Source organism: Quercus lobata, chromosome 3 (assembly GCF_001633185.2).
Source record: "Quercus lobata isolate SW786 chromosome 3, ValleyOak3.0 Primary Assembly, whole genome shotgun sequence".
Classification (NCBI taxonomy): domain Eukaryota; kingdom Viridiplantae; phylum Streptophyta; class Magnoliopsida; order Fagales; family Fagaceae; genus Quercus; species Quercus lobata.
The window spans coordinates 43,780,692-43,806,260 of record NC_044906.1 but is presented as its reverse complement, the minus strand read 5'-3'; the positions used below and the strand labels follow the sequence as shown (position 1 = coordinate 43,806,260).

The 25,569-nt window shown below is 37.2% G+C and overlaps 1 protein-coding gene across 1 annotated transcript; it reads left to right on the top strand.

Moving 5' to 3' along the window:
* Positions 1-7,399: 7,399 nt before the first annotated feature.
* Positions 7,400-24,172, top strand: LOC115982589 (protein S-acyltransferase 11). The gene is made up of 4 exons (XM_031105225.1): positions 7,400-7,620; positions 8,685-8,907; positions 11,025-11,323; positions 23,391-24,172. The coding sequence occupies exons 1-4, from the start codon at positions 7,603-7,605 to the stop codon at positions 23,868-23,870; spliced, it is 1,020 nt and encodes a 339-aa protein (XP_030961085.1). The 5' UTR covers positions 7,400-7,602; the 3' UTR covers positions 23,871-24,172.
* Positions 24,173-25,569: the final 1,397 nt, after the last annotated feature.

The following is a 25,569-nucleotide window of genomic DNA, read 5'->3' as shown; positions in this document are numbered from 1 at the left end:
AGCAATTCAACAACAGCGCGTTCAGAGACTTCTGCTCGGAGTTAGGGATCAAGAACCACTACTCGTCGCCCGCACACCCACAAGCTAATGGGCAAGTCGAAGTCACGAACCGATCCTTACTTAAGATAATCAAGACCCGACTCGAGGGGGTAAAGGGTATCTAGCCGGACGAATTACCAAGCGTTCTATAAGCATACCGGACTACAGCAAGAACACCCACTAGAGAAACGCCATTTCGTCTAGCATACGGAAGTGAAGTTGTCATTCTTGTAGAAGTGGGGCTCACAAGCTATCCGGTGGAGAACTACGACAAGGATGAGAACGAAGAGGCCATGCGTCTTCAGCTCAACCTAGTGGACGAAGTCAGAGCGGCAGCATAGCAAAGGTTGGCGCGTTATCAGAATCTCATGGCGAAACACTACAACTCCAATGTCAAGCATAGAGACTTTTAGGTCGGTGATCATGTACTACGGAAGGTAATGGGCGCCACTAGAGATCGTTCGCAAGGGAAGCTCGGCCCCAACTGGGAAGGACCCTACAGGTTCGCATCATGGCAGAGGAAGGGCACCTACCACCTCGAGACGCTGGATGGAAAAAAGCTGCAGCACTCATGGAATGTGGAGCACCTACGAAAATACTACCAGTAGAAATAATATGAAGAACAACGACAATCTCTAATTTCCCAGTTTATTTAATCTTTAGCTACAATTACTAGTTTTTCTTTGACAATTCTTACTACAATCCTTTATCTGCCTTTTTAAGCCCAAGGGGGCAGGTACTTTTTTCTACAAACGCATTTATTTAAGCCTAAGGGAGCAGGTACTTTTTTCTACAAACGCATTTATTTAAGCACAAGGGGGCAGGTACTTTTTTCTACAAACGCTTTTTTTTTTAAAGGAATATTTAGATATAGCTATGGCTTTCCACATGAATTTTTATTAAGTAAACAAAATGGACAGGTATAAACCAACGTCCTCAAAGTGGACGGATCATCCAAGGGGATGAAAATTTCATGTCCAAAATGGACGGATATGAACCAAAGTCCTCAAAGTGGACGGATCATCCAAGGGGATGAAAATTTCATGTCCAAAATGGACAAATATAAACCAAAGTCCATAAAGTGGACGGATCATCCAAGGGGATGAAAATTTCATGTCCAAAATGGACGGATATAAACCAACGTCCTCAAAGTGGATAGATCATCCCAGAGGATGAAAATTTCTAGTCCAAAATGGACGGGTATAAACCAAAATCCACAAAGTGGATGGATCATCCCAGGAGGATGAAAATTTGAAGTCCAAAATGGACGAATATAGACCAAAGTCCACAAAGTGGACAGATCATCCCACTAGGATGAAGATTTCAAGTCCAAAATGGACGGGTATAAACAAAATCCACAAAGTGGATGGAGCATCCCTGGAGCATGAAAATTATAATCTTGTCCACAAGGTGGACGGATAAAATCTAAAAGCTCACGAACATGACGGATCATAAAAAATTCTTCAGATAAAAAAAATGAACAAGTAAAAACAACTTCCTCAAGGTGGACGAGTCATCCAAAGAGGGTGAAAGTTTTACAAAAAGCCCGATAAGTGGACGGATGTAAACAAGGTCCGCAATCTAGACGAATATGAATAATATGGACGGACCGCCCTTAAAAAGTCCAGGGTGGATGGTTTAGCTCGAAAATATCAAAATGCAAGGTGCATCCATAAACCGAACTTACTGAACAAATCCTCAAAATTGGGATGTGAGTAACTTCGATTGGGTGTAACTTTAAAAATCCAAAAGATTAAAATACTCAGCTAGACGGCTATCACAATAGAACAAAATGAACGGATGCATTCGACAGAAACAACAAAACTGAATAATATAAAGCCCTTAAAAGGAAATGTTTACATATTATCCACAACGGATGAAAATTGTTCTCTAAAAAAAAAAAAAAAGACTAATTAGCTAATTACAGCAACTGTTGGACCGAAGTGTCAACCGTTTGCTCTACGAAATTGTCTGGCTGAAGGGCTTTATCGGCAACGGATTGATGGGCTACCTCTACGACGGGCTAGACTTGTACATTTTGGGCTTGAGCTGACTCCCCGTCACCAAGAACTTTGTCATTAGCAAAGAGGTCGTCAGTATCCTTTGAGGCGACGGGCATGACAGAGGTTTGAGCTTGGTCCTCAACTTTGATGTTTGAAATGTCCAAGTCTAGGTAGGCTTTCTTAAATTGACGGATGGCGTCATCGAAGCCTTGAAGGAATGAGTCTATTAGCTCGGAAATTAGGGCGTCGGAGTCACGGTACTCATGTATCGCTGCCTTCTAAGCCTGACGGAGCTTATCCTTCAGGTCTTGTATCTCCTTATCCTTACCCTCAAGGGCCTTCTTCGCTTCCTTCGTACTCTGCTCAAGATTTTTTCTCGCCTTTTCTGAAAGTTCAAGTTTTTTCTCCATCTTGGGTTTCCAACTTCGCAGTTGGTTCAGCTCATCCTCCGTCTGCTCTGCCTTCGCTCGTACACGCTCTAGGGTTGTCTCGTGGCTAAGACATTGTCCCATCAGCCCTTTCATCATAACCATTGCCTGAAATGAAAAAAAGGAGTTAGATAGGAAGCAAAAGGAAAGGACGAACATAAAGGTGACGGACTGGGTTACCTGAGCAATTGCAAAAAGGCCCGTCTCCTCCATGGCCTCCGTGGAGTGGTTCCCCAAGTCCTCGTAGTCCTCTGACGAGATAATGGACGAGATCTGCTCCAAGGCATGTTTAGAATCCTCCCGGAGGAGGATAGGCGGCTTCTCTTGATTGGTCAACGGACCTTTCATAAGGCCTTTACCAACCCCGTGCTTCACTGGAGTGGCCTTCTTCGCAGCCTCAGTCATAAGCCCTACAACGGGCTCCAAAGAGACTTTGACCTTTTTAGCAGGACGGTCCCTCTTAGGTAGCGGTTTCCTCTTTATGGACGGGATACTTGGGCCCGTCCCAGTAGGAGCCACGTCACCTGTTTCCTTTTTCTTTGCGGCCTGAGACCTGATCAACACTCTCCTCTTAGCATCGTCCATTTCTGAAAAGGAGGACGGGTAATGTTAGCTACTAAAATGGAAATAAAGACCGTTCAAATAAGAATAAAGACGACGGACTTATGTTTACGAATTTTTTCTTCGTACTTGACGGCTGCTGGCGTTGGCTCTGGTCCGTCACAATACTAGTGGATGGTATTAAGTGTAACCAATTTTGCCCAAGTCCTTTCTAACTGCAAAAGAAGAAGAACAGTTAAAATTGTCGAATAAGTTACGAAATGGACGGTTAAAAAATTTTCACACACTAGGACGGGTGTATATTGGACGAGTGCAATATGCCCCAAGTCGTGTCGACGGGCATGTGCTCCGTGTCCCTTGGGCGACACATCCAACTGTCACCTTCTAGGAAGAAGTAACGGCTCTTCCAATCCCTATTTGAGTCTGGTGTGTCGTAAATAACTTTCAACAACGAACTCCTGGGTACAAAACTATACATCCCCCTCGACCTGTCAATCTCATCCGGACGGTAGCAGTGAAGGAACTCCCTCACTGTCAGCCTCCTAGCATTGTTAGTCATAGCACCGTACAGGACCTCCATTGCTATGAAGACCCTCCAGGCATTGGGGGAAACTTGGTTGACGGATAGTCCCAGATATTTGAGGAGCTCACGGTGAAGGGAGCTTAGCGGAAACCTAAGTCCTGCCTTCAGCATCTGCTCATATACTCCGACGCCCTCAACCCCGTCATAGTAGCATTTCTCTGACTTATAGGGTAGACGGATGGGGATGCTATCTGGAATTTGGTAGTTATCCCTAAGTGTTTTGAAGTGGTTTTCCTTGATGGTGGACACGAAGTTATTCACTGTCCATTCTGGTAGCATGTTGAACTCCCTAAGTCCATCAGTACCTATGACGGATCTTACTATCTGTTCCTCACCGTCATCAGAAGCCTTTTCTTGTTCAACCATCTCCACATCCTCATTTGTTGAGGACGAGGAGGAGGCGGACGGATTCCTATCTTCGCCTGGACTCTCTTGGTTTTTATGACCGGACGGATATACTTCCTCGTAATCCACCCCGTCACGGACAACTGATTGGTTACTCGACGCACTAGACATTGCCTACATGTGACGACAAAACCTAAGACTCTGATGGATCTAGAAATTATGATGGGTGTATAAAATTTGGGGGAATGAATTAAAATAAAAAGGGGCAAAGTATATTTGTAGGATTTGTGGGAAGAAAGCACTTACCAATCTTGTGAATGAACGGAGGAAGTGTGGCGATGACAGACGTAGCAACTAGACGAGGTTGTCTTTGACAGGTATGACAGTTGCGTTCTGACAAGTGTGTTTTAGCTAAAAATGGAGAAATGAGAGAGGAAGACTCTGGTATTTATAGAGGAGGTGCACGGAAGACAAAGCGACGCTTCGATTCGAGATAAAATCCAATCAAAGGGCGACACGTGTCATGCGTCTTAATGACTTTCGAACAACTTGTCAGGGGTTGGCGCAGTTCACGGCGTCTACATTCAAACCGTCATCTCTTTTAGCTTCAAACCGTCATCCTTTTTGCTTTGAACCGTCATCCCCTGAGTTTTGGATCGTCACCCCATAGGTCCTTCCACTCATCTGTAACGGACCCATAGGGTGAAGGGGACAACTGAAGGGGATAAAATATAGCGTGACGGGCCTTATTAAATGGGCTTGACGGATCCTGGTCCGTGGGTCGACGGAGAGCTAGCCCAACTTGCGCAAAGGCCCATCGTGGATAGATACAACAAAAAACCTGGATGAAGAGTACTTGCTACCCACGCCTGAATCATCATAGAATCCCAAAGAAAATAGGAATCCTTGTGCAAAAGGAATTCCGGAAGATACGCGCACTGAAGGAAGATCTTCTCTACAAGGAAAGGTCTTGCTCATCACTTTTGGAACTATTCAAGTAGAGTCCTATAAGGAAAAGATTTCTACACAAAGGAAGAGGTGCCAGCCTTCTACTACTATAAAAACCCCAATGCTCTCACGAATCGAGGTACGTATAATTTACCCTCTCTAGCACTCTAGAGTTGTGAGAATAGTTCTAACTTGACCTTCGAAGGGTATTTGGGCAGCACCACACCGGTGCTCTCTTAGGTCTTCTCTTTTGTTGTGCAGGTGCTATTTCGAGTGTGCGAGGACTGTGTGACTTATTGGTGATTTTTTCGGCATCATCACTTACCAAAATTTTTGGCTTTAATTTTTTAAAACTTATCCAAGCTTCATTATCTTTTTATTTTTTTTATTTTTTATTTTTTATTATTATTTTTTAAATCTAAACTACTTTTTTTTCTCTTACCAAAATTTTCGGGTTTAATATTTTAAAAACTTATCCAAGTTTCATTATTCTTTCCTTTAAAAAAAAAAAAAAACACTGTTAACGTTTTTTTACGTCCTATATGGTTTGAAAAAAAAAAAAAAAAAACCCATACATCCTTAACCGTAGAGATATGCTAAAAAATTCTCATAAATATTCCTATAAATATTAGGATAGAAAACAAATATGTGTTTCCACCGCCTCAAACTTTCCCCTCGAACAAAACTCTAAAGAGTAGCAACAGACTCAATATTCTCAAACGCCTCAAATTTTCTTACAAAAAATTCTCACAAGGAAAAATGGAGAAGAAAGTTTGAAAAGGTTTCAAGAAAAAATTGCTCAAGAAAGTGGAAGATTATCTCCTGAATTTTTTTTTTCTTTTGATTTAGTAATTATTGTACTTTTTTGCTTTTAATTAAAAATTTGAATTTTATTCAATGTTTTTGGCATCTTCCTATAGATCCCTAATTGGAGTGCCAAATATTTGTACATAGATTTCAAGTTTCCCCTTATAGAATCATATCAATTTGTTTGTTTGTTTGTTTTGGGTTGAATTTGTTTTAGCTATTTTTTTTTTTTTTTTTGAAGAGAATTTGTTTTAGCTATTGTTTGTTTATTTGTTTTGGGATGAATTTGTTTTGGCTATTGTTATATAACGCTTGCATATAATTTTGTAGTGCTATGTTAAGGACATCAATATAGATGATGTGCAAATACAAGAGAGTGGCAATGGAAACTCAAGAAAGTGAGATTTCTAGCATGAAGTTCCACTTTAATTTTTTTACCAAATGGTTAAACAAACATATTTTTTTACCAATTGTTTAAACAAACATATTTTTTTTTTGTATGAACCGTCCCATTCGTTTTCAAAGTGCTACAATATATACAGCTTTGTATCGAGTGTTCGGAGATTTCAATTCCATTTTAGATTTTGTGTCAAGTATTACTTTATTTTATAATTACTATAGCATGGATGAAGTTTTACTTTAATTTTTGTACCCAGTATTTTTGCATCAAATATTTCAATAGATTTCAGTGTTACAATATATTTTAATTCTTTTATGGAGTGTTTCAACAGATTTTAGGTGCATTATAGTTTTTGTGAGAAGTATTACTTTTTTTTTTTTTTAATTTCTTTAAATTAATTTAAAATTATTTTAAGTCCACTTATGAAATTAAATGAACATATTACAATCTAAAAAAAATCATATTTATTAGATTCGCATGACTTAATTACTTTTATTTGATAGCGAATATGACAAAGTTAGCAAAAGTCAAATAATTCAAAAAATAAGAAGTACGGGTATATAAAAATTGGTCAAAATATTATTATTATTTTCTTTACATTGGCCTATAGAAAAAAAATAAGAAGTAGATTAGAAATGGCCTATAAAGAAATTGAAGTTGCAAAAGAAAAAAGTGGTGCATATATTCTATCATATGTCTCATTAATAAATAAATAAATAAAAATGTAAGTGGAGAGCTTTTTTATCAAATGGCCTAGAAAGATCAATATCCAATGTGCCTCAGTTCTACAAAATGCATATACTTGGAGGGGAATTGTTCTACTCACATTTTTAGAAACTAGATTAATATTAGTCTTTACGCTTACGCATATGCTTAGAAGCTCTTTTACTTTTTTTAGAAAAAGTTAATAATTTACATTTATTATAATTTGGAATTATTACATTTTTTAATAAAAAATTTATAGGTGTGATGAATATTATGTATTTGAAAATGAAATAAATTTTTACCACTCTTTAATTTTTTTTTTTTTTTTGTGATTAAAAATGTAATAACTCCAAATTATAATGATTATGATAAATGTAAATTATTAATTTTTTTTCTTCAAAAAAATAGAAAAACCTTTAAGCAAAGAGGTCAGCATATACATATTACATATATATATATATATATATATATATATAAATATATGTATAATTAAAAAAGAAAAAGAAAACCGAAGACGGAAGGCCCAATGCTCCAAGCCCAACTTGTCCTGGATGATTAGAGCATCCAAAAAATTCCCCAAAGCAGAGCTGGACGCTTGGACCAACAAGAAGTAGGAAGTCTTCTTCTTCCTCTCCTCCGACTCTGGGTCTGGGGAGGAACTATTAAATTTTATTTATTTATTTATATTCTCTTTGAAATTACTTTTATGAGTTCAGAAGAAAAATGGTCCAAGTGAACATACATAGATAGATAGCCTCATCATTCTGAAATAATCTCTGTTACATGGCTGACCTCCCCAAGGTTAGTTCCCACTTCCAACTTTTTTGTTTGACTTTTGTTTTGGCTTTACTACGTCTTTTGGTGTTTGGGTTTCTCTTATTCTTGCTTGCTCCCATTTCCTTTCCTTGTGTTATTAATTTCACAGGCTCGATATGGATATGATATGATAAATAACTGATACCCAGTTTCTGAATATTGTGTTGTTGGAAGCCAAATAATGAATTGTAAGTTTAGGAATTTGTTTACATGTGCTTTTTTGGTGGGTATAGGGATATCAGTATCTGTGGGTCTATAGTTTACAATTGTTGAACAAAGGGTTATGAGCCTGTGATTTGTGTTAAGAATTAAAGCGAAGGGTGGTTTTATGAGTTATTTAATGCCTTTATTTTTTCTAGAAGAACTTATGTGAGGTTTTAGGCAAGGAATTGATTTGTGATTGTAAGGAAGAAGAAAAAAGAGAGGATTTTATGGACTTCAGGATTTTGTGAACTATAAACAATCCTATGAGAAAAAGAAGAAGAAAAAAGAGGGTGGTCATGAATGGATTTTTTACTTTCTAGAATTTGTAAATGACTTAGTTGTATGGTATCATACCATAAAATTGACTTCTGTATAACTAATCCATGGTGTATATAAAAACCATTAAGATATGGCCGCTACATTTCACATTTGTTTTGTTTTTTAAAATAAAAAGCTCCAACAAGTGCTCTATGAGCTGATAGGAAAAGCTCCAAAAAGCGCACTTTTGTAAACGTACCTCACTTTAGAGTTGAAATTTGCTGAGCTTTTGGCGCTTAAGCTCACTTTTGCCAATAGTGCCTATTCCTCTTACACCTATAACATGAGTGAGTGAGCATGTTTATGGGTGCAGGGCCAATCATGCTGTAATTATGCCTTTCTAGTGATCTTTATGAATTGTCATTAAAATTTCTGCACTCTGTAGTCTCCTTGGTTGCTCACTTGTATTTGGACATGATTATTGGTGCATGGCCAGTTGTTGTCTACATATGGCTTTTTGGATGATCTTTTTTGCGCATTTCGTTGTGATTTAAAAACTATGTTGCTAATGGAAGGGTCACATATAGGAGCAATTTATAACAATAGTCAATGACGATCACGAGGCAACATGCTGGGGTTGTGGATTACGCCTTCTTCTTCCATCTCATGCACCTATTTTCAAGTGTGGTTGGTGTGGGGCCATAACAAATCAAAACACGTCGAAATGTGAAAGCAAGGGCTCTCGGTGGAGGTGCTTGCGTGACCGGTGCTTTGTTTGTGTCCTCATTGTGTTTATGCTCTTTGTGATAAGTAAGCCAATAATGCTCTCTCTTTATTTGGAAAATTGATATCTAATCTCTATTGAATGCATGACTGAGATCCTCCCCCTCCCTTCTTTGTCAATTAGAACTAGGTATATTATCAGTTTCACTTCTGCAAGTTATCTTTAGTAGTTCAAAAGTTAATTGATGTATGTCAAATGGTGGGCATCCTTTCCTTCATCAAAAGAGAGCCTAGAAAATATGGTTTACATAACTATTATAAATAAAGCTGACGGTTCGTTTAGATAGAATTATATAAAGAGAAGGATTTGAATTTCATGTTTTAGTTTAGAAAGTATGAAAGGAGACATTTATTTTCTATTGATGAAATTTAGGAGGCATTTGAGCTTTATTAATATGTGGATTTGGAATTATTATGAACAAGATGTCCTTATCAAAAAATTATGTGCAAGATGTCATTTTCAAATCCATAACATCACAAGATGTGAGCAAGTCTATCGCACAAGATCAAGGTTGGAAGACTTAATAATTTGGGGAAAAAAGAAAAAGAAAAATGTCAAAATGTAGAGGGGAAGGTATTGAAATGAAAGAAAATAAATTGCTGGAAAATTGTATCACTGATTGGACCTAGCACAACGGTAAATCACCAGTGAAGAAATCATAGAGCTTTCCAGCAAGGTAAGATTTCTAAAATCTACCTTTGCTGCTTCATCATGCGATGATGTTTTTGATTTGTGTGAAATATTCTTGAGCATTCTAGATTATTTTGCTTTAGATTTGGTTATTTTTGGTATGGGGTTTTGTTTGAGAGAAATTAAGGTTATGTTTGGTAACAATTTTTGTTTTCTATTTTCAAAAACTTTTTTTTGGGAATATAAATAAAAAAACAAATTTCTTGTATTTTTGAAATCAAAAACATGTTTGGTTAGTTGAAATTAAAAAAATAGTTTTTTAAAGAAAAAAATAGAAAATACTAAAATATGTTGTTGCTAGGATTTGAACTCTAATGCTAACTCATTAAATGAGACAGATTCATTAAATAAAATGCATGTTTTTATTGACTTTTAAAAATTAGAAACTGAAAACAGCATTTTGCATGTTTCCAGTTTTTTTCACAAATTGAGTTTTGAGAACAGTTTTTGTTTTCTGTCTATTTTGGGTTGTCAAACAAGATTTTTAGTCTCAAAAATAGAAAATTGTTTTTGGGAACAGAAAATAAGAGAAAAAAAACAGTTACCAAACATACTCTATGGTTTTCTGTTGGTTTTTATTGATAATTTTGGGATGGATTTGATTGGGGATTTAGGGTTCTCCCATTGTTTTCATGAATTGGTGCCAATATCTTAGGCTCAAATGATAGCCATGTGATCTCTCTGTTAGCAAATGAAAGGACCATTGACAGAAGGGGTCTATTTGATACGGTATTAAAGTAATTGTACTCAATTGGTAAAAACAAATAGAGGTCTTAGTGCAACAACATAAAATTTAGGGGGTCTTGGTGTAATGTTCCCGAAAACATATATTCTTTTGATTTCTTAATAGTGTGTTGGCATCTGCTTTGGTGAGATGTTAATCACGGGGGATCTGATCTCTTTTTCAGTTGCTTGATGGTCTTAAATAGTTTTAATAGGGTTTAAGAGGTCCTGCATGAGTTACCTTTGTATTTCCGTCACCAGCCTGGTAAATGTTCTTATAAATTATGTTTCTCTTCTACAGACACTCACACACACACGTCCCTTGGATTATATCATGCATGTTATCACACAGAAATCACAAACCTAAACAGTCTAGGTCTTATGAGAAGGGAAAGAAAAGCATCAGTAGCCTGTGAAAGTTGAACTTAAGACATTTGGTCCTTGAGATATTGCTACAAACCACTGTCGTGCAGGTTAACACACATTTCAATATTGAATCTTCCACTTAAGTTTATTTGTGCAGTTTGTTGTGTCTACCCAAAAGAATGCTGCCCATAGCCATATTATTATCCATTAACTAAATATAAAGAATTATTATTTTTTATCTTGAATTTGTACACCCTCATTTCCATCTCAAGTCTCAGTGCACTACTTACTAACCTTTTACTGGATCCCATATTCTTGATGATCTTTTTCCATCTCATCTTGATACATTTTCCTAAAAATGCAGGTGGTGGGGTGTGGGCAGTGTGCCCAATTGTTTTTTCTATTAGCTACTTCTGTGGGATATTCCACTCCATCATAACGGTGATCTTGTCTGTAACTACCCTTTCTTCATTCAGCCTTGCGGCATTTTGTTGTGCTGGCATGCCTCCAAGCATGCAGTGGGGTAGCTTTCCAGCTGTGCGGCAAGGTGACCTTGAGAACTATACCTTCTGTCACTACTGCTCAAAACCAAAGTCACCTAGGACTCATCACTGCCGTTCATGTGGAATGTGTATATTGGATATGGATCATCATTGCCCATTTGTAAGTGGTTATGACCTTTTCAATTTATTTAATAACTTACTTGAGATATGTTAATTAGATGTTTTGCTGCCCACTATAAACATGTTATTATTTGAGTTGAACCTGCAATCTAGTGGGATTTGGTGACTTGGGATGTGGCATTAAGCAAGGGGCTGGTTCATTTATTAAATTTGCTTTTCTGTGCTTTGAACGTTGACTTCATGTTCCTTTGGTCAGTCCTTAGAAGCAGTTTATGGAGGCATAAGATTGTTTGCCTATGTATGGAATCCTGCCCCTTTTTTTTTTTGGTTTCTGTTTTCTGCAAAACAAAAATTACTCTTGTTCTGTATGCTCATACCAACCTTTGCCATTAATTAATTTTTTTTTTTTTTAAGAGATTAATTGCATTAAGTAGTTAAGTTGTAGTTGAAGTTTATAACTTGAATAGGTGATGCAGGGAATGATGAATACAATTTTATTTATTTAATTTCAGAAATCAATTGTTTTTTTTTTTTTCAGTTGTTTCATTGGATTTTATTTTAGGCTTTATTAGTAATTTAGGTTAACTCTGCATTTGTCTATGTTTAGTGTCATGTATTTTGTTCACAGCTGATCCTAAGCTTGGAAAAAGGAGGAGGGTTGTGGTCACAGCCAGCATAAAACTTAGTCACTCTATTATGAATAGATCCATTACATATACATGTTGGGGCATCCCCCATGTCAATTAAGAAAGTTGTTATGAGTGAGTATTAAGTTAGGGGCAAAATAATAATTTTATTGTAAGCACTGTCTATATATAAATAATATTTATGTGTTAGGGCAATTACAATAAAATTAACCCTAAACACATTTTTTAGTCAACATGGTATCAGAGCCATACAACACCAAGCGTTCTTAGCTCTGTTGACCATGACCCACTATTTATCCACCGTTGGCGACCACAACCCACTGTTCTCCATCATCGGCAACCGCATCCACAACCATTTAGCAACCCACGGTCTACTCTCGATACCGATGAGCAAAACAAAATGGGGTTCACTGGCTGGAGACGTCAGCTAAGCTCTAGTGAGATTGTGTGGTGGTCTTCATGGCACACAACTGCCATCGCCTGACCATGATTCACTCACAGGTTTAGTTGTGTTCCTCTGGCAACCCACAAAAACACCACAGAGTAGCCTTCTGCTCTCGCGCTGAGCTGCCACCTCTTTATCTTCAACTTTGGGGCCAATGTGACCCTTCATGACTTAAATTGTGTGTTTTTTTGGTCTTTGATCTGCTGTTTGGATAACCATTGGGTTGGTTTGTTTCTTTTTATGTGCCGGATTCATCTCCTGCTTTCCTTTTTTTGATTGAGTTGCAGTCTTTATACAAGTGTGCTATTGTACTCCAATGAGACTAGTTTATGAATAAGATTCTAGTTAGGATTTTTCTAATGCCTTGGTGTTGATTCCAGGCAATCCTAGGTGTTGATTCCTTGGTTTCTTTTTATTTTCTATGTTTGTGTTTTTTGTTTTTTTTCAAATTCTTAGCATCATTTTAAATTTTTAATGGCACCACTCTTCTTAGGAATCGAAGTTATGAATGTAGCATTCAAGGTTTTCTCAAACCTACAATTATCATACCAAGTCTGAAAGACATGTATGATATTAGCCTTTAAGATTCCCCATCAATGTTAAAAAAAATGTGATTGTATCCATGCGTAGACTTGGAGCCTTATCACCATCTATATCTTGCAATGCTGAAGTATTTCTTCTTTTTCATATTGTATTACATCCATTTGTTAGTGTCTTCATCAATAGAGGACATATTTAACCCCCACCTGAGGTCTCCAATTAGATGATTCAATATATAATCCCCAGTAAAACCAAAGGATTCCTTAACCTCACCATCCTCTGGACGTGACACTCCATCATCTTCTAAGTTTCCAAAGAAGTTTACTTGAGAGAATTAGCTAATTAATGAAAAGTCTTTGTATAATTTTCATCTTTCTTCGGCCATACTGCTTGACTGCCAACCCCAGGTGACTTCCTCAAATGAGCTAGCTTTTCCATTTTTCAGATTTTTGTTCCATTCTCTTTAATCAGTCATCCTGGGATAAGTCCTTAGTCTCTTTCTTCATATCCAATTCCTTTTCTCCTCCAACACCTCGTTAACCCTTACATGCTAAACAGGTCTCTGTTTTAAGCACATAAATCCTGCTTAAGCTCATTATCCTTATGCTTTATTTATCTAAGATACTGAATTTGATAATTGTTTGTCATCTATTGATCATTATGTTTTATTATGCTTCCATCCTTATCTATACTTTTATCAAAATTTTATTGCATATGATGCAGTCATGGATGATTAGTTTGTTACTACTTTGTAAATTCACCCATTTAAAGATTTATTTTATGGGGCCCCATGTATGAAATCCAAATGAAGCGAAAAATTGTTGGGTTTTTGACGTAGGACAAGGGGGAACAAGGTAATCTGATTTAGAACACCAGGGACAGATCTGGTATAGCTGGGGTTTTGAAGAATTAGGGTTAGGTTTTGGTGGGGAATAGGCTAGAAAAAGGGACAAAGATTAATAGGGTTTTAGGAATGAATCAAAAGTGAAATTCAAGATTTGGGTTTTTGTGAACAGTAGCTGTGAATAGTAAAACTAAAGAAAATAGATAAATTCTAGGAATCACACCTAGGGTTCCTTGGCATCACACCTCGGAGAAGGTCATCACACAAACCATAAAAGAAAGCATAGCTCTTAAATTCTGAAAACATTCATTAATAAAATACATCTGAAATATTGAAGTTCGCCTCCAATCCTCTTTCTCTACTTTAGGGGCTGCTAAAATACATCTCACTATAGATAAAAGAGAAGTATCCACTTCATCCTCCTCCAAGTCATCCATAGCAAAAGCTCCATAATCAAATGCATCCTCCTTATGATCTTCATCTCGTTGTGTTGCCCTTTCTTTATCTTAATGTGTAAACTTCTCTTCTTTGGACATTGAAAACTCATGTGACCTACCTCACCACACTTGAAGCATTTAGCCTCTCGTCCACTAAAATTATATGACATAACCCCTTTGCCTTTAGAATCATCCAAATTGGTAGATGCTTTTAACTCAAAATATTTCTTAAACGCTGCCTCCTCGGTTTGACACCCATTCTTCCTAGTAATTGGATCTCTCAAGTACTCCTCCATGTCAAGAGCCACTTGGAATGCATATTCCACATTATAAACAGACTGTCTAAGCATCTCGCTCTGTATATCAGGCCTCAAATTAGTCTTGAATCGAGCTAGTGTTTGACTAGGCTTTTCGGCTACCTAACTCCTAGTCTTAATTTCATCAAATTTCTGCATATACTCAGCTACTGAAATGCTGCCCTGCTTCAAGTTAGAAAGTTGTTCGCACAACTTATCTCTGTAGTTAGCAGGCATATATTTTTCTCGAACCTAATCTTCATCTCTTGCCATGTGCCTACGGGCGGTTGGCCTATTCTCCTAATATTGTTTTCGACACCAAACCACCACACTTTTGCCAAGCCTACAAGCTTCATCTTAGCAAACCTTACTTGCCTATCATCCGCCGTATCATACCAATCAAAATACTCTTCAATAGAAGCAATCCAATCTGAGAATACCATGGGATCAACCTTTCCTTCGAAATCTGGAACTTCCATCCTCACCTTCTTTGTGATATCACCAGCTATATCATAAGGTTCATATCGCCTTGTTTCTAATATTTCTCTAGCCCACTCAAGAATTGAATTTTGTGGTACTCCTTGGGTACGATACCCCTTCAATTTAGACCCTTGATTGGTGTTGACATGCTCTTTTGCTGTTTGTTCTGCTTCATTCTTATCTTTCTCACCCTTATTGGCTTCGGATGTTTCCCTTATTGTAACAGCAACTTCTTGATCATTAGGTTTAGAAATTCGACTCTCTAAATCATTCAATCGAAGGTTAAATTCATTGAGTTGAGCCAAGATTTGAAAAATAAAATCATTGCACTCACCGTCACTCAATTTCCCCTTAAACAATCTCCCTGATCGTGTAGACATGATGCAAAATCCCCGCTCTGATACCAAACTGATATAGGACAAGGGGGAACAAGGTAATTTGATTTAGAACACCAGGGACAGATCTGGTATAGCTTGGGTTTTGAAGAATTAGGGTTAGGTTTTGGTGGGGAATAGGCTAGAAAAAGGGACAAGGATTAATAGGGTTTTAGGAATGAAATCAAAGGTGAAATTCAAGATTTGGGTTGTTGTGAATAGTGATGTGAATAATAAAACTAAAGAAAATAGATAAATTCTAGGAATCACACCTAGACTTCTTAAGCATCACACCTAGGGTTCCTTGGCATCACACCTCGAAGAAGGTCGCATCACACAAACCATAAAAGAAAGCATAGTTCTTAAATTCTGAAAACATTCATTAATAATCAACTCAATAGAAAGTACTACAACTCTTTAAATAGAAGACTAATACCTAATCCTAGTTGAACTAGGATTTCTTAAAACCCTAATAAGACTTGGACTTGGACTCCTTGGGCTTTATTACACAACCCAAACTAAATAACCAAGCTTAAAATAAAACTAAAGTAAGACCCAATAGACTATAAGCACAGCCCATTCTAAAATATTAGGAAATTACAAAATTGCCCTTGATACATAAAATCAAATAATTTAATAGGAAATTTGTCTTCTCACTGCCTCCTGCGTCTGTTTTAAAGGTTTAGTTATGTGTGTTTTACTGTTGAAACATTTTATTTATTTATTTGTGTTTTATTTTATTATTTATGGTCAATTTTATATTCAGGGGTAAATCTGTAACCTTAGATCCAAAATTCTCCAATCCCAAAACCCACCACAATCACACAGACAAATTCCTCAATTTATCCTACAACACCTATTTAATGTAAAATATCTAGATTCTAGTTATGCCCCTAAACTTTCCAACTTGGAGTTGACTTCGTTTTGGTCTCATCGACTAACACAATATATCTGCAAATAACATACATCATAGGAGGACCTCTTCCTAGATCAATCTGGTGAGCTCATTTATATTAGCAATGCAAAGACATAAGAACTTAATTTTGATCCTTGATGTGAACCTATATCAATAAACATATTTCTTTTCCAAAATTGAGCACATTACCTCTCTAGGTTCTCTATCATAGAGCAAATTGACTGAAGGTAATGAACTAGGAAATGAAATTGTTGCTTGGGAACTAAACCTAAAATTTTTCTCACTTTCTCTTGTCCTCTCTCTCAACACATCCTGGCTACCTCAAATTAGCCATAAATTTCTGCTCTTGTTCTTTTTTGTTTCTGTTTGGTTTACGTTTTCCTTTATTTTTTTTATTTTTGTTGTTGTTGTTGTTGTTGTTGCTATGGGAGGATCTATGTTTTTCTTTGTCAAATCCAAAACTTCTGAATTCTAAATTGAAGAAAGTGGTACTTTTTATATGTTATTTGTTATTGTTACGTATTTTTGAAAAAGGTCAAGATTCATCCCATTTTGTTGCTTTGGGGAAGGAGAATGCTAAGAGGCTGCTGTTTAATGTGGAAGGGTTGGTGTTGAAACATTCTCCAACACAGTTTTCCTGAACATTTAGGGAGGGAGATAAAATCTTTATTATCCAGTTTGGTTCTAATGTTCATTGCATGTTCTTGCTTATCTCTGATCTCATCCAAGGCCGGCTTAAGGGGTCCATTGTGATACCGGAAGGAAAGTTGGGGAGGGGATGAAGAGGATTTGGACTTCACTTGAGGAAGACGTTAGAGGCTCTCTTCTCCAACTTGGACATCCCAAAAATCAAAAGGGTGATCTCAAGCAGCTTGCTCTGTAGATGGTGGAGGGGAGGCAGAATAACTATGGAATTGTGAATAAAGGGAAGGTGAAAATTTTGGAATTTCCAATTTCAAAAGTAAAAAATTCCAATGGAAATCACAACGATTTTCGCAATGTTTATTCTAGGAAAGAGAAGGTTGGGTCTGGGGCGAAAGTTATGTCAGTTATAAATGGGATTGTTTCTAACGATATGCTTGGAAAGTTCACTTTGGATTTTTGCTTCTGTGTGGAGCGAGGTTTTGATGGGAGGTGGGGTGTGGTTTTTTTTGAAATTAAGGAAGTGGGCTTAGGACAGCCAGCTCCTGTTTTAAACGAAATCAAGCCCACACTTAAAGTCCAGCTAGATCAAGATGTTTTTTAGGAGTCTAGGCCCACAACTAAAGCTTGGAAGCCTCAGGGCTCTTTTATGGGCCAAGTTGGGTCTGCTCATCTGCCCAAAGACCAGCCAGCTTCAATCAAAAAGCCCATTCCAGTTATTCCTTCTTTGGTTTTTTCTCGCAAATGCGTCGAGTGCTTTGGCTCTTCCACTACCGGCGATGATCCATACCCCAATATTGGTATATCTACCCTTGCGTTCCGTAACTCGGAGGTCAGTTCAAATGTTTTGGAATCCCGAGTTCTCAATAGAGCTCCCACCCATACTTCGGAACCAATTTCGGCCACCATGGAGTAGATCTCTGAGGAAGATGTGAACCCACACAATGCTGAGTCAAGCCCCACTCCACAAGTATCGGTGCCAACATTCAAGGACATGGTGGTTTTGGCAATTGATCTCAACTCTGGTGTTGACAGTGAGTTGGTGCACCGACAAATAAAGCAGCTTATATTTGATCAAGCTACTGACATGAGTAAATCGTGAGGTTATTCTAATAAGTGGGTTTTAGAACTTTGTGATGGGAAGAGGGTGGTGGTGCCAATGGAGATCGAGCGACATCCATTAGGCATTTTAAAGGACTCTACTTCGGGTGAGCTTGATGTTGTGGATTATTCAGTGAATTCTTTAATGCCTGTAGAGGGACAATCTGTGTGGGAAAGAGTAGTGGTGGTGGATGTGGATTCTAAGGATTGGTTCGACAAAGGTGGCGAGATGGTGGAATTTGCCCGACTAGATTCGGATTGTTTAGAACCATTGAATGTGACTCCATTGGCTATATCGTATTGTATTGAGACCCATGTTACCGAGGATCTTTCCGGTCTGTTTGAAGATGGTCAGTCTGGAAATCAGGCTCGTATGTCACCCTTTTTTCAGAGCAAGTTCTAGGAATTTGGCTCTTTTTTGGAGACGTCGATAGAAGGTTTGGAAGAACTTGCTTCTAATTTCCTCTTGGCTGTTGAGGAAAGAATCAGACAAAGGGCAATGCTATGAGAAAAAAAATTAAAGGGAGGAGGGAAGGGCTTAAAGGAGTTAGGGTGAGCTCTATTAATTATGATTCCGCCTCTGGTAAATCTTGTGGTTCCAATAGGGAAAGGGGTGTGATTGTGTTCCAATGAATGTGAAGATAGTCTCTTGGAATGTGAGGGGGATGAATGAGAAGGATAAGAGGCTTCAAATTAGGAATCTTATTAGAATATGGTGGGCTGATGTCATTTGCCAGTAGGAGACAAAGATGGAGCTTATCACTACGGACTTTGTTAGAAGTCTTTGGGGCTGTCAGCATGTTGATTGGGTTTATTTGAGTTCAATAGGTGCTTTAGGTGGAATATTGGTAATGTGGGATAGGAGAGCTGTGGAGAAGTTGGATGAAGCTGTAGGTCAATTTTCGGTGTCTTGCAGAATAGGAATGCGGGGGACAATTTTGAATGGGTTTTTTGGTTTGTATGATCCTAATGTGGATAGGGAGAAAATATTGATGTGGGAGGAATTGGAGGGACTGAATAGTTGGTGGAGTCTACCATGGTGTGTGGGTGGTGACTTTAATGCTATTTGCTTTTCTTTGGAACGTTTGGGGGATGTAAACATCACTCAGATTATGCACAAATTCTCAGATTTCATCTCTTTTTTAATAGGTTAATGGATATCCCTTTGGAGGGTGGCAGTTACACTTTGTCCAATTCTTTGTCTAGTTCCAAGATAGATCGTTTTCTCTTTTCTTTTGAGTGGGAGGAACACTATCCAAATTTTCATAAAAAATGGTTGGTAAGTTAGATGGTGGGAGTATTCATTAGTGATGCATGCTGTTTTGTTTTGAGAACATGTGGCTTTAGGTGGATGGTTTTGTGGGGAAGGTAAAAAATTGGTGGGACTCTTATCACTTCTATGGAACTCCTAGTTATAAGTTAGCTATGAAGTTGAAAGCTCTAAAGGGAGATTTTAAGAAGCGGAATGGAACAGAGTTTTGTAGTGTAACCATTAAGAGAATGAAGTTGTGGAATGATTTGAATGCCTTGGATTATAAAACGGAGAGATTTTCTTTATCTGCGGATGAGAAGCTTGAAAATGAGAGGATTTGCATGGAAATTGAGAAGACTGTCTTGTTGGAGGAGATTAGCTAGTGACAGAAATTGAGGGTACTATGTTTAAAGGAGGGGGACAATAATAAGAAAATTTTCCACCATATGGCTAATTCTAATAGGAGGAACAAAAGCATTGGCAGTCTCAATATTGATGGGGTGTTGACATCAAATCAGTAAATTATTGAAGATGGTATTATTCAGTTTTATAAGAGTCTTTACTCAAAAGATAAGATACATCGCCCTCACCTAGATGTGCTGAATTTTTCCATGATTTCTAAGGATAAGGCTGGCTGGTTGGAACGACCTTTTGAGGAAGTGGAGATTTTGGGTGGTTAAGGATTTCAATGGAGATAAAGCTCCTAGACCTTATGGTTTCCCTTGGTGTTTTTCAAACTTGTTGGCCGATTATTAAAACAAATCTTCTAGAAGTCTTTCAGTATTTTTTTGAGAATGCTCAGTTTGATAAAAGTTTGAACGCCACTTTCATTTCCTTAATTCCTAAGAAATTTGATGTAGTGGAAGTAAGGGACTTTTGGCCTATTAGTTTTATTTTTTTTTTTTTTTTGGGGGGGGGGGGGGGGGGGGGAGTGGGATTGTATAAAATTATTTTTAAAGTTTTAGCTAACAAATTGAAAATGGTGCTTGGGGACATTATTTTCAAATCTCAAAATGCTTTTGTTAAAGAAAGAAAGATTTTGGATTTCGTTCTTAATGCCAATGAATGCTTGGATAGTAGGGTGAAATTAGGAGTTCTTGTGTAAGCTAGATGCAGAAAAGGCATCTACTCATGTGAACTAGGATTTCCTCATTTATATGTTGGATCATTATGGTTTTCCTAAAAAATGGAGAAGGTGGGTTTCTTTTTGCATCTCTATAGTCAAATTCTCTATTCTTATCAATGGCACTCCTTGTGGTTTCTTTGAAAGCTCTAGGGGTATAAGATAGGTGATCTATTATCCCCTTTATTGTTTGTCATTGTTATGGATGCTTTTAGTAAAATGTTGGATAAGGCAGTGAGAGATGGTCTTATGTCAGAGTTAGTGTGGGTCTCACGGGTAACTCTTTGCAGGTGACCCATCTTCTCTTTTTCAATGATACCTCGGTCTTATGTGATGTTGATCTTGTTAGATTTTGTTTCTTTGACCAGTGATTTTTTGGTTTGAAGTTGTATTTGGGCTGAAAATTAATATGGGAAAGTCTGAATTAGTCCCTGTGTTCCAAATATAGCAGATATGGTGGATGTGCTAGGGTTCAATCAAGGCTCCTTCCCGATGAAATATTTAGGTCTTCTACTAGGTGGGAATGTCAGAGATAGTTCTATTTATAATCCAATTATTGAGAAGATGGAGAGGAGATTAGCGGGATGGAAACAATTGTATCTTTCATAAGGAGGTAAAGTTACTTTAATTAAGAGTACTTTGTCCATTCTTCCAACTTATTTTCTCTCTTTTTCCTATCCCGGTGGAGGTTGCAAACCATATTGAACAACTTCAAAGAAACTTTCTTTGGAGTGGTATGGGGGATGATAAAAAAAACACTCACCTAGTGAAATAGGCTATGATTTGTGCTCCTCTTCATTTTGGGGGCTTGGCTATTAGAAGTTTGAGAAGTTTTAACAAAGTGTTGTTTGGAAAATGGTTATTGAGATTTGGGAATGTGCTACAGGCCTTTTGGAGGAGGGTGATAGGGATGAAGTATGGCTATGAAGGGGGAGGTTGGTGCTCTCTTCTTGTTACTGGCCCTCATGGAGTGAGTTTGTGGAAGTCTATTGGTTGTGGCTGTGGCCGGCCTTCTTTTGTTCGTCACATCTAGTTTGAGGTTGGGGCTAGGTTTACTGTTAGATTATGGCTGGATATTTGGTGTGGGGATAACCCATTTGAGATTGAGTTATCCAGAATTATTTGCTATAAGTCCAAATAAGGAGGTCTATGTGGCTGATTTGATGAAGTTCCCAAATACTGTTCGTATTTTTTATAGGGATTTAAATTTTGTAAGAGCCATTCAAGATTGGGAATTAAAGTCCTTAACTAACTTCGTGGATAGTATTTATGGAGTTTCTCTAAGGGAAGTTGGGGATGATAAGATTTGTTGGAAACCTACTATGGGAAGAACTTTTGCAGTTTGCTCTTATTACCAGATTTTGACAAAAAGTATAAAGTATAGATCAGTCCTTCCCATGGAAGACTGTTTGGAAGTTTAAGGTCCCTTCTAGTGTTGCTTTTTGTTTGTACCGCAGCTTTGGGGATATTTTGACCATTGATAATCTTCGGAAACAAAAGATTTTGATTTTAGATTGGAATTGTATGTGTAAAAGAAATGGGGAATCAGTAGACCACCTCCTTATCCATTGCCCTCTTGCTTTTGATTTGTGAACTATGGTGTTTACCTTGTTTGGCATTCACTGGGTTATGCCAAAGACTGTGGTGGAGTCATTGGCTTGCTGGCAAGGAAAGTTTGGGCTACATTAGAATAGTGCTATTTTTATGGTTGTCCCTCATTGTTTGATGTGGTGCATTTGGCGGGAGATGAATAACCAGCATTTTGAGGATTTAGAGAACAAGTTTAGATCTTAAACTCTTATTTTTTCAATTCATGGTTTTATGGACTTTTGTACTTTATGCACTTGATTTGTGTTTTGTCCTTGATGTATACTTCTTGTATACTCAGGTGACACCCTTCTTATTTTTTTAATATACTTTTTATTACTTATAAAAAAATAATCATAGAGTTTTATAAAACCATGTGGGAATATTTGCCCATTTATTTATATTTCTTCATTAAACATCCAAATAAGAAAATAGCCTCTATTGATGTTTGTCATGACAATTTAAATACTTCTTGAACACTTGTTAGTTCACGTACCATTGTATGCTCAATCATTTTCTTTCAAAGTTTAATGATATGACTATTTAGCTTAACTTACAATAATTCGTGCAATTTAGCTCTCTCCTTTGTTCTTGTATATAACCAAAAAAAAAAAGTAAAAGGCTTAGTTAATCCTGTGGGCACTGGTTATTTCATTTTCATTCTCCTCGATGTATCCATTGGATCATCCTAATTCTTTGTACGAGCCTATCATTCCTCTCCTCAAATCAATAGAGTTACTATATTCCCCAAATTCCCTGCTTGACTTCCATTAAATTTTTTATCAAAACAGCTCCTCCAGATTTTTTTAATATCCTTAAAAAAATAAAAATAAAAACAGAACTGTTTGATCATCATCTTTTGATATAGTTGACACAATTCAATTCTCTTGTTTCCTCTCTTTTATCTGAGAAAGTTTTAGAAAATTTTCATTCGGCACATCAGGATTCCAACTGATTGAAAAGGCTTCAAGGTATAGGGGCTTGAGGCCTTATGGGGGGATTTAAGGATTTATTTCAACTTCTGAAGATGTTCTTGATCATGTGATTTTAGATTTGGAAGAAATAGCATCTGCTCTGAAATTTATAATTACCCCAAGACAATTGTTAAAAAATTTGTGTCTTTGAGAATCAAACTTGGTCGTGTACAATTAATAGAAATATTGAAAAGTTTTAAAAATTAGTGGGATGGGGTTTCAGCTTTTGATGTTGGAGATTAGGGAGGTTTTAGGATCTGCTTTTCATTCCTACTTATCTAAAAAAAAAAAAAAAAAAAAATCTGTTTTTCATTGTTTCTCACAAATTCTTTTTAAAATATTTTGACCACATGAAATACTTGGGAAGATCTTGTCGCTAGGATTTTGAAATGTTTCTGTGAAAAGTATAGCTCGTTACTTGCATACTAACAATCATAATCATCTTGCAGATTGGGAATTGTGTGGGTGCAGCAAATCACCGGCATTTCATTCTCTTCCTCATCTCGGCTGTCATCAGTACAATTTATGTATCAATCTTGTCTATATATGCAGGGTTGCATCTATGGCCACAATTAACTAATAATTTTGGCCGTCTCAATGGGTTTAACAGGGATATGGCTTTCAGGGTTGTGATGGAAATTTTTCTTGCTTTGCTAAGGTCTGCGGCGCTACTATCCACAAGAGGGCTTGTTCTAGTATATCTGTTTATTTCAAGTGTTTCGGTGGAAATAGGATTGAGCATGCTTTTGTGGCAGCAGCTTTGTTATATATATGAAGGGAAAACTTATTTAAGTCATTTAAGCTCACAGGGAAATGATGAAGTAGGGAAAAAAGATTGCCAAAATCTTTTCCGGTTCTTTGGTTGCCCATATTCTATATCAAGATATTTGCCAAACTTTTGGAGATCTCGGAAGAGGCACAAGAGGTGAGAGGGAGGTATGTATATTTCTGAAAATCAGTGCCATGCAGTGACTGTGTATTATTTATTTTTGGGGTGTGAGGGGTGGGGGTGGGGTTGGGATTTTGGTCATCTGTGAGATGAAACTACAGCCTCCATCCCATTGGTTTGTATGAAGACATTTGTAGCCTTTTCTTTCCATGGGGCTGTTGTTTTTATACACATACATGTCACAATAGCAAACCTTTTCAACATTTACGGATATCCTTGTTGTCATTGCTATTACATTTAAAAAAGAAATAAGAAAAAACTAGTGGGGGTGCATTTAGTTCATGGAAATTGTCAACATTACCGCCATTGATGAATCAATTGATACTTCAGGTTGATAGGAATGAAATGTGAAAATGAAAACGCAATATTTATTCGACCTTTGAGTCCTTAGCTTATTTGTCTCTCCAATCTGCTTTTGTGCAACAGAGGAAAATATTAGATACTGCAATTATTGTGCTGGAATTGATTCACATTGAGTAACAAGAGAGGAAAAGCTGGATTTATGGTTATGAAAATTGATTTATAGAAAGTTTATTACTGATTCAAATGAAATTTTGTTCAGGATATTCTCTGCCTATTTAATATGCCCAATAATGTTACTGACTTATGCGTTGTATTATCATATCTACAGTCTCCATTTTTTTTAATGGATTTATCCTTGATCCTTTTCATCCCTCTAGAGGGATTCATCAAAGGGCATCCTCTTTCTCATTACGTTCTTATCTTGTGCATAGAAATTCTTAGCCATCTTAGTATGATACAAACTTTGGAACCCCATCAGTTTCAAGAAATGAATGTCTTTTCTCACACTTTTTTTTTTTGTTTTGCAAGGGTTCTCTTTGCAAAGACGAACCCAATATATATATATATATATATATATATTTTGTTAGGGCGTCCCAAAAGTTTTGGTCCTCATTTGTAACATATCAGGCCAGAAAGCTAACTTAGGAAAATCTGAAGTGTACTCTTCAAATGTGGCAAGCTAAACTATGGAGGAGCTTTGCTGTACCCTGTGGTTTCACTTAACCCTACCGTTGCTGTACCTTGGGGTTTCATTTAACCCCTAACCTGAGAAGATATCTTTGGGTTTCCCATAATGCATGTGAGATCCACGAATCAATATTTCAATTTCTCGTTGAGTGAGTTGTCCTTGCTACTTTATGCATTACAACCTCATTATTGTCCTTGCTACTTTATGCATTACCTCATTAAGTAGGGTATTGCTCTTCTAGCTAAGCTATTAGAAACTTGAGATAGAGTGAACATAAATTTCATATGGGGGCCCTCCGAGACCCAGCGTAAGTTACATATAGTGGCGAGTAGGAAGAAAATCACTAAGCCTAAGGAGGGTGGTTTGGAACGCCACTCTGCAAAAGGGGATATATTGGCAAATTTCAATTGGAAGTTTCACACAAGAGATCGTACTACAACCTAGATCCTTATACTTTGGTGGTGGGATCTTATGTTGGATAACAATTAATTGCACTTATTCAGCTAGGAATGTAGTCTTCTTCACATGATGCTTTCTCTTGATAGTGCATAGGTCCTTAATTACCTTGGCTTATGTAGGCACTTGATAATGTGCAATAATGGACTATTTATCTTGACTTGATCAAATGCTCTAATATCTCAGGTTTGGTGTCCAATTTCCTAAGTAATTTTAAGGCCTGTGGAAATAG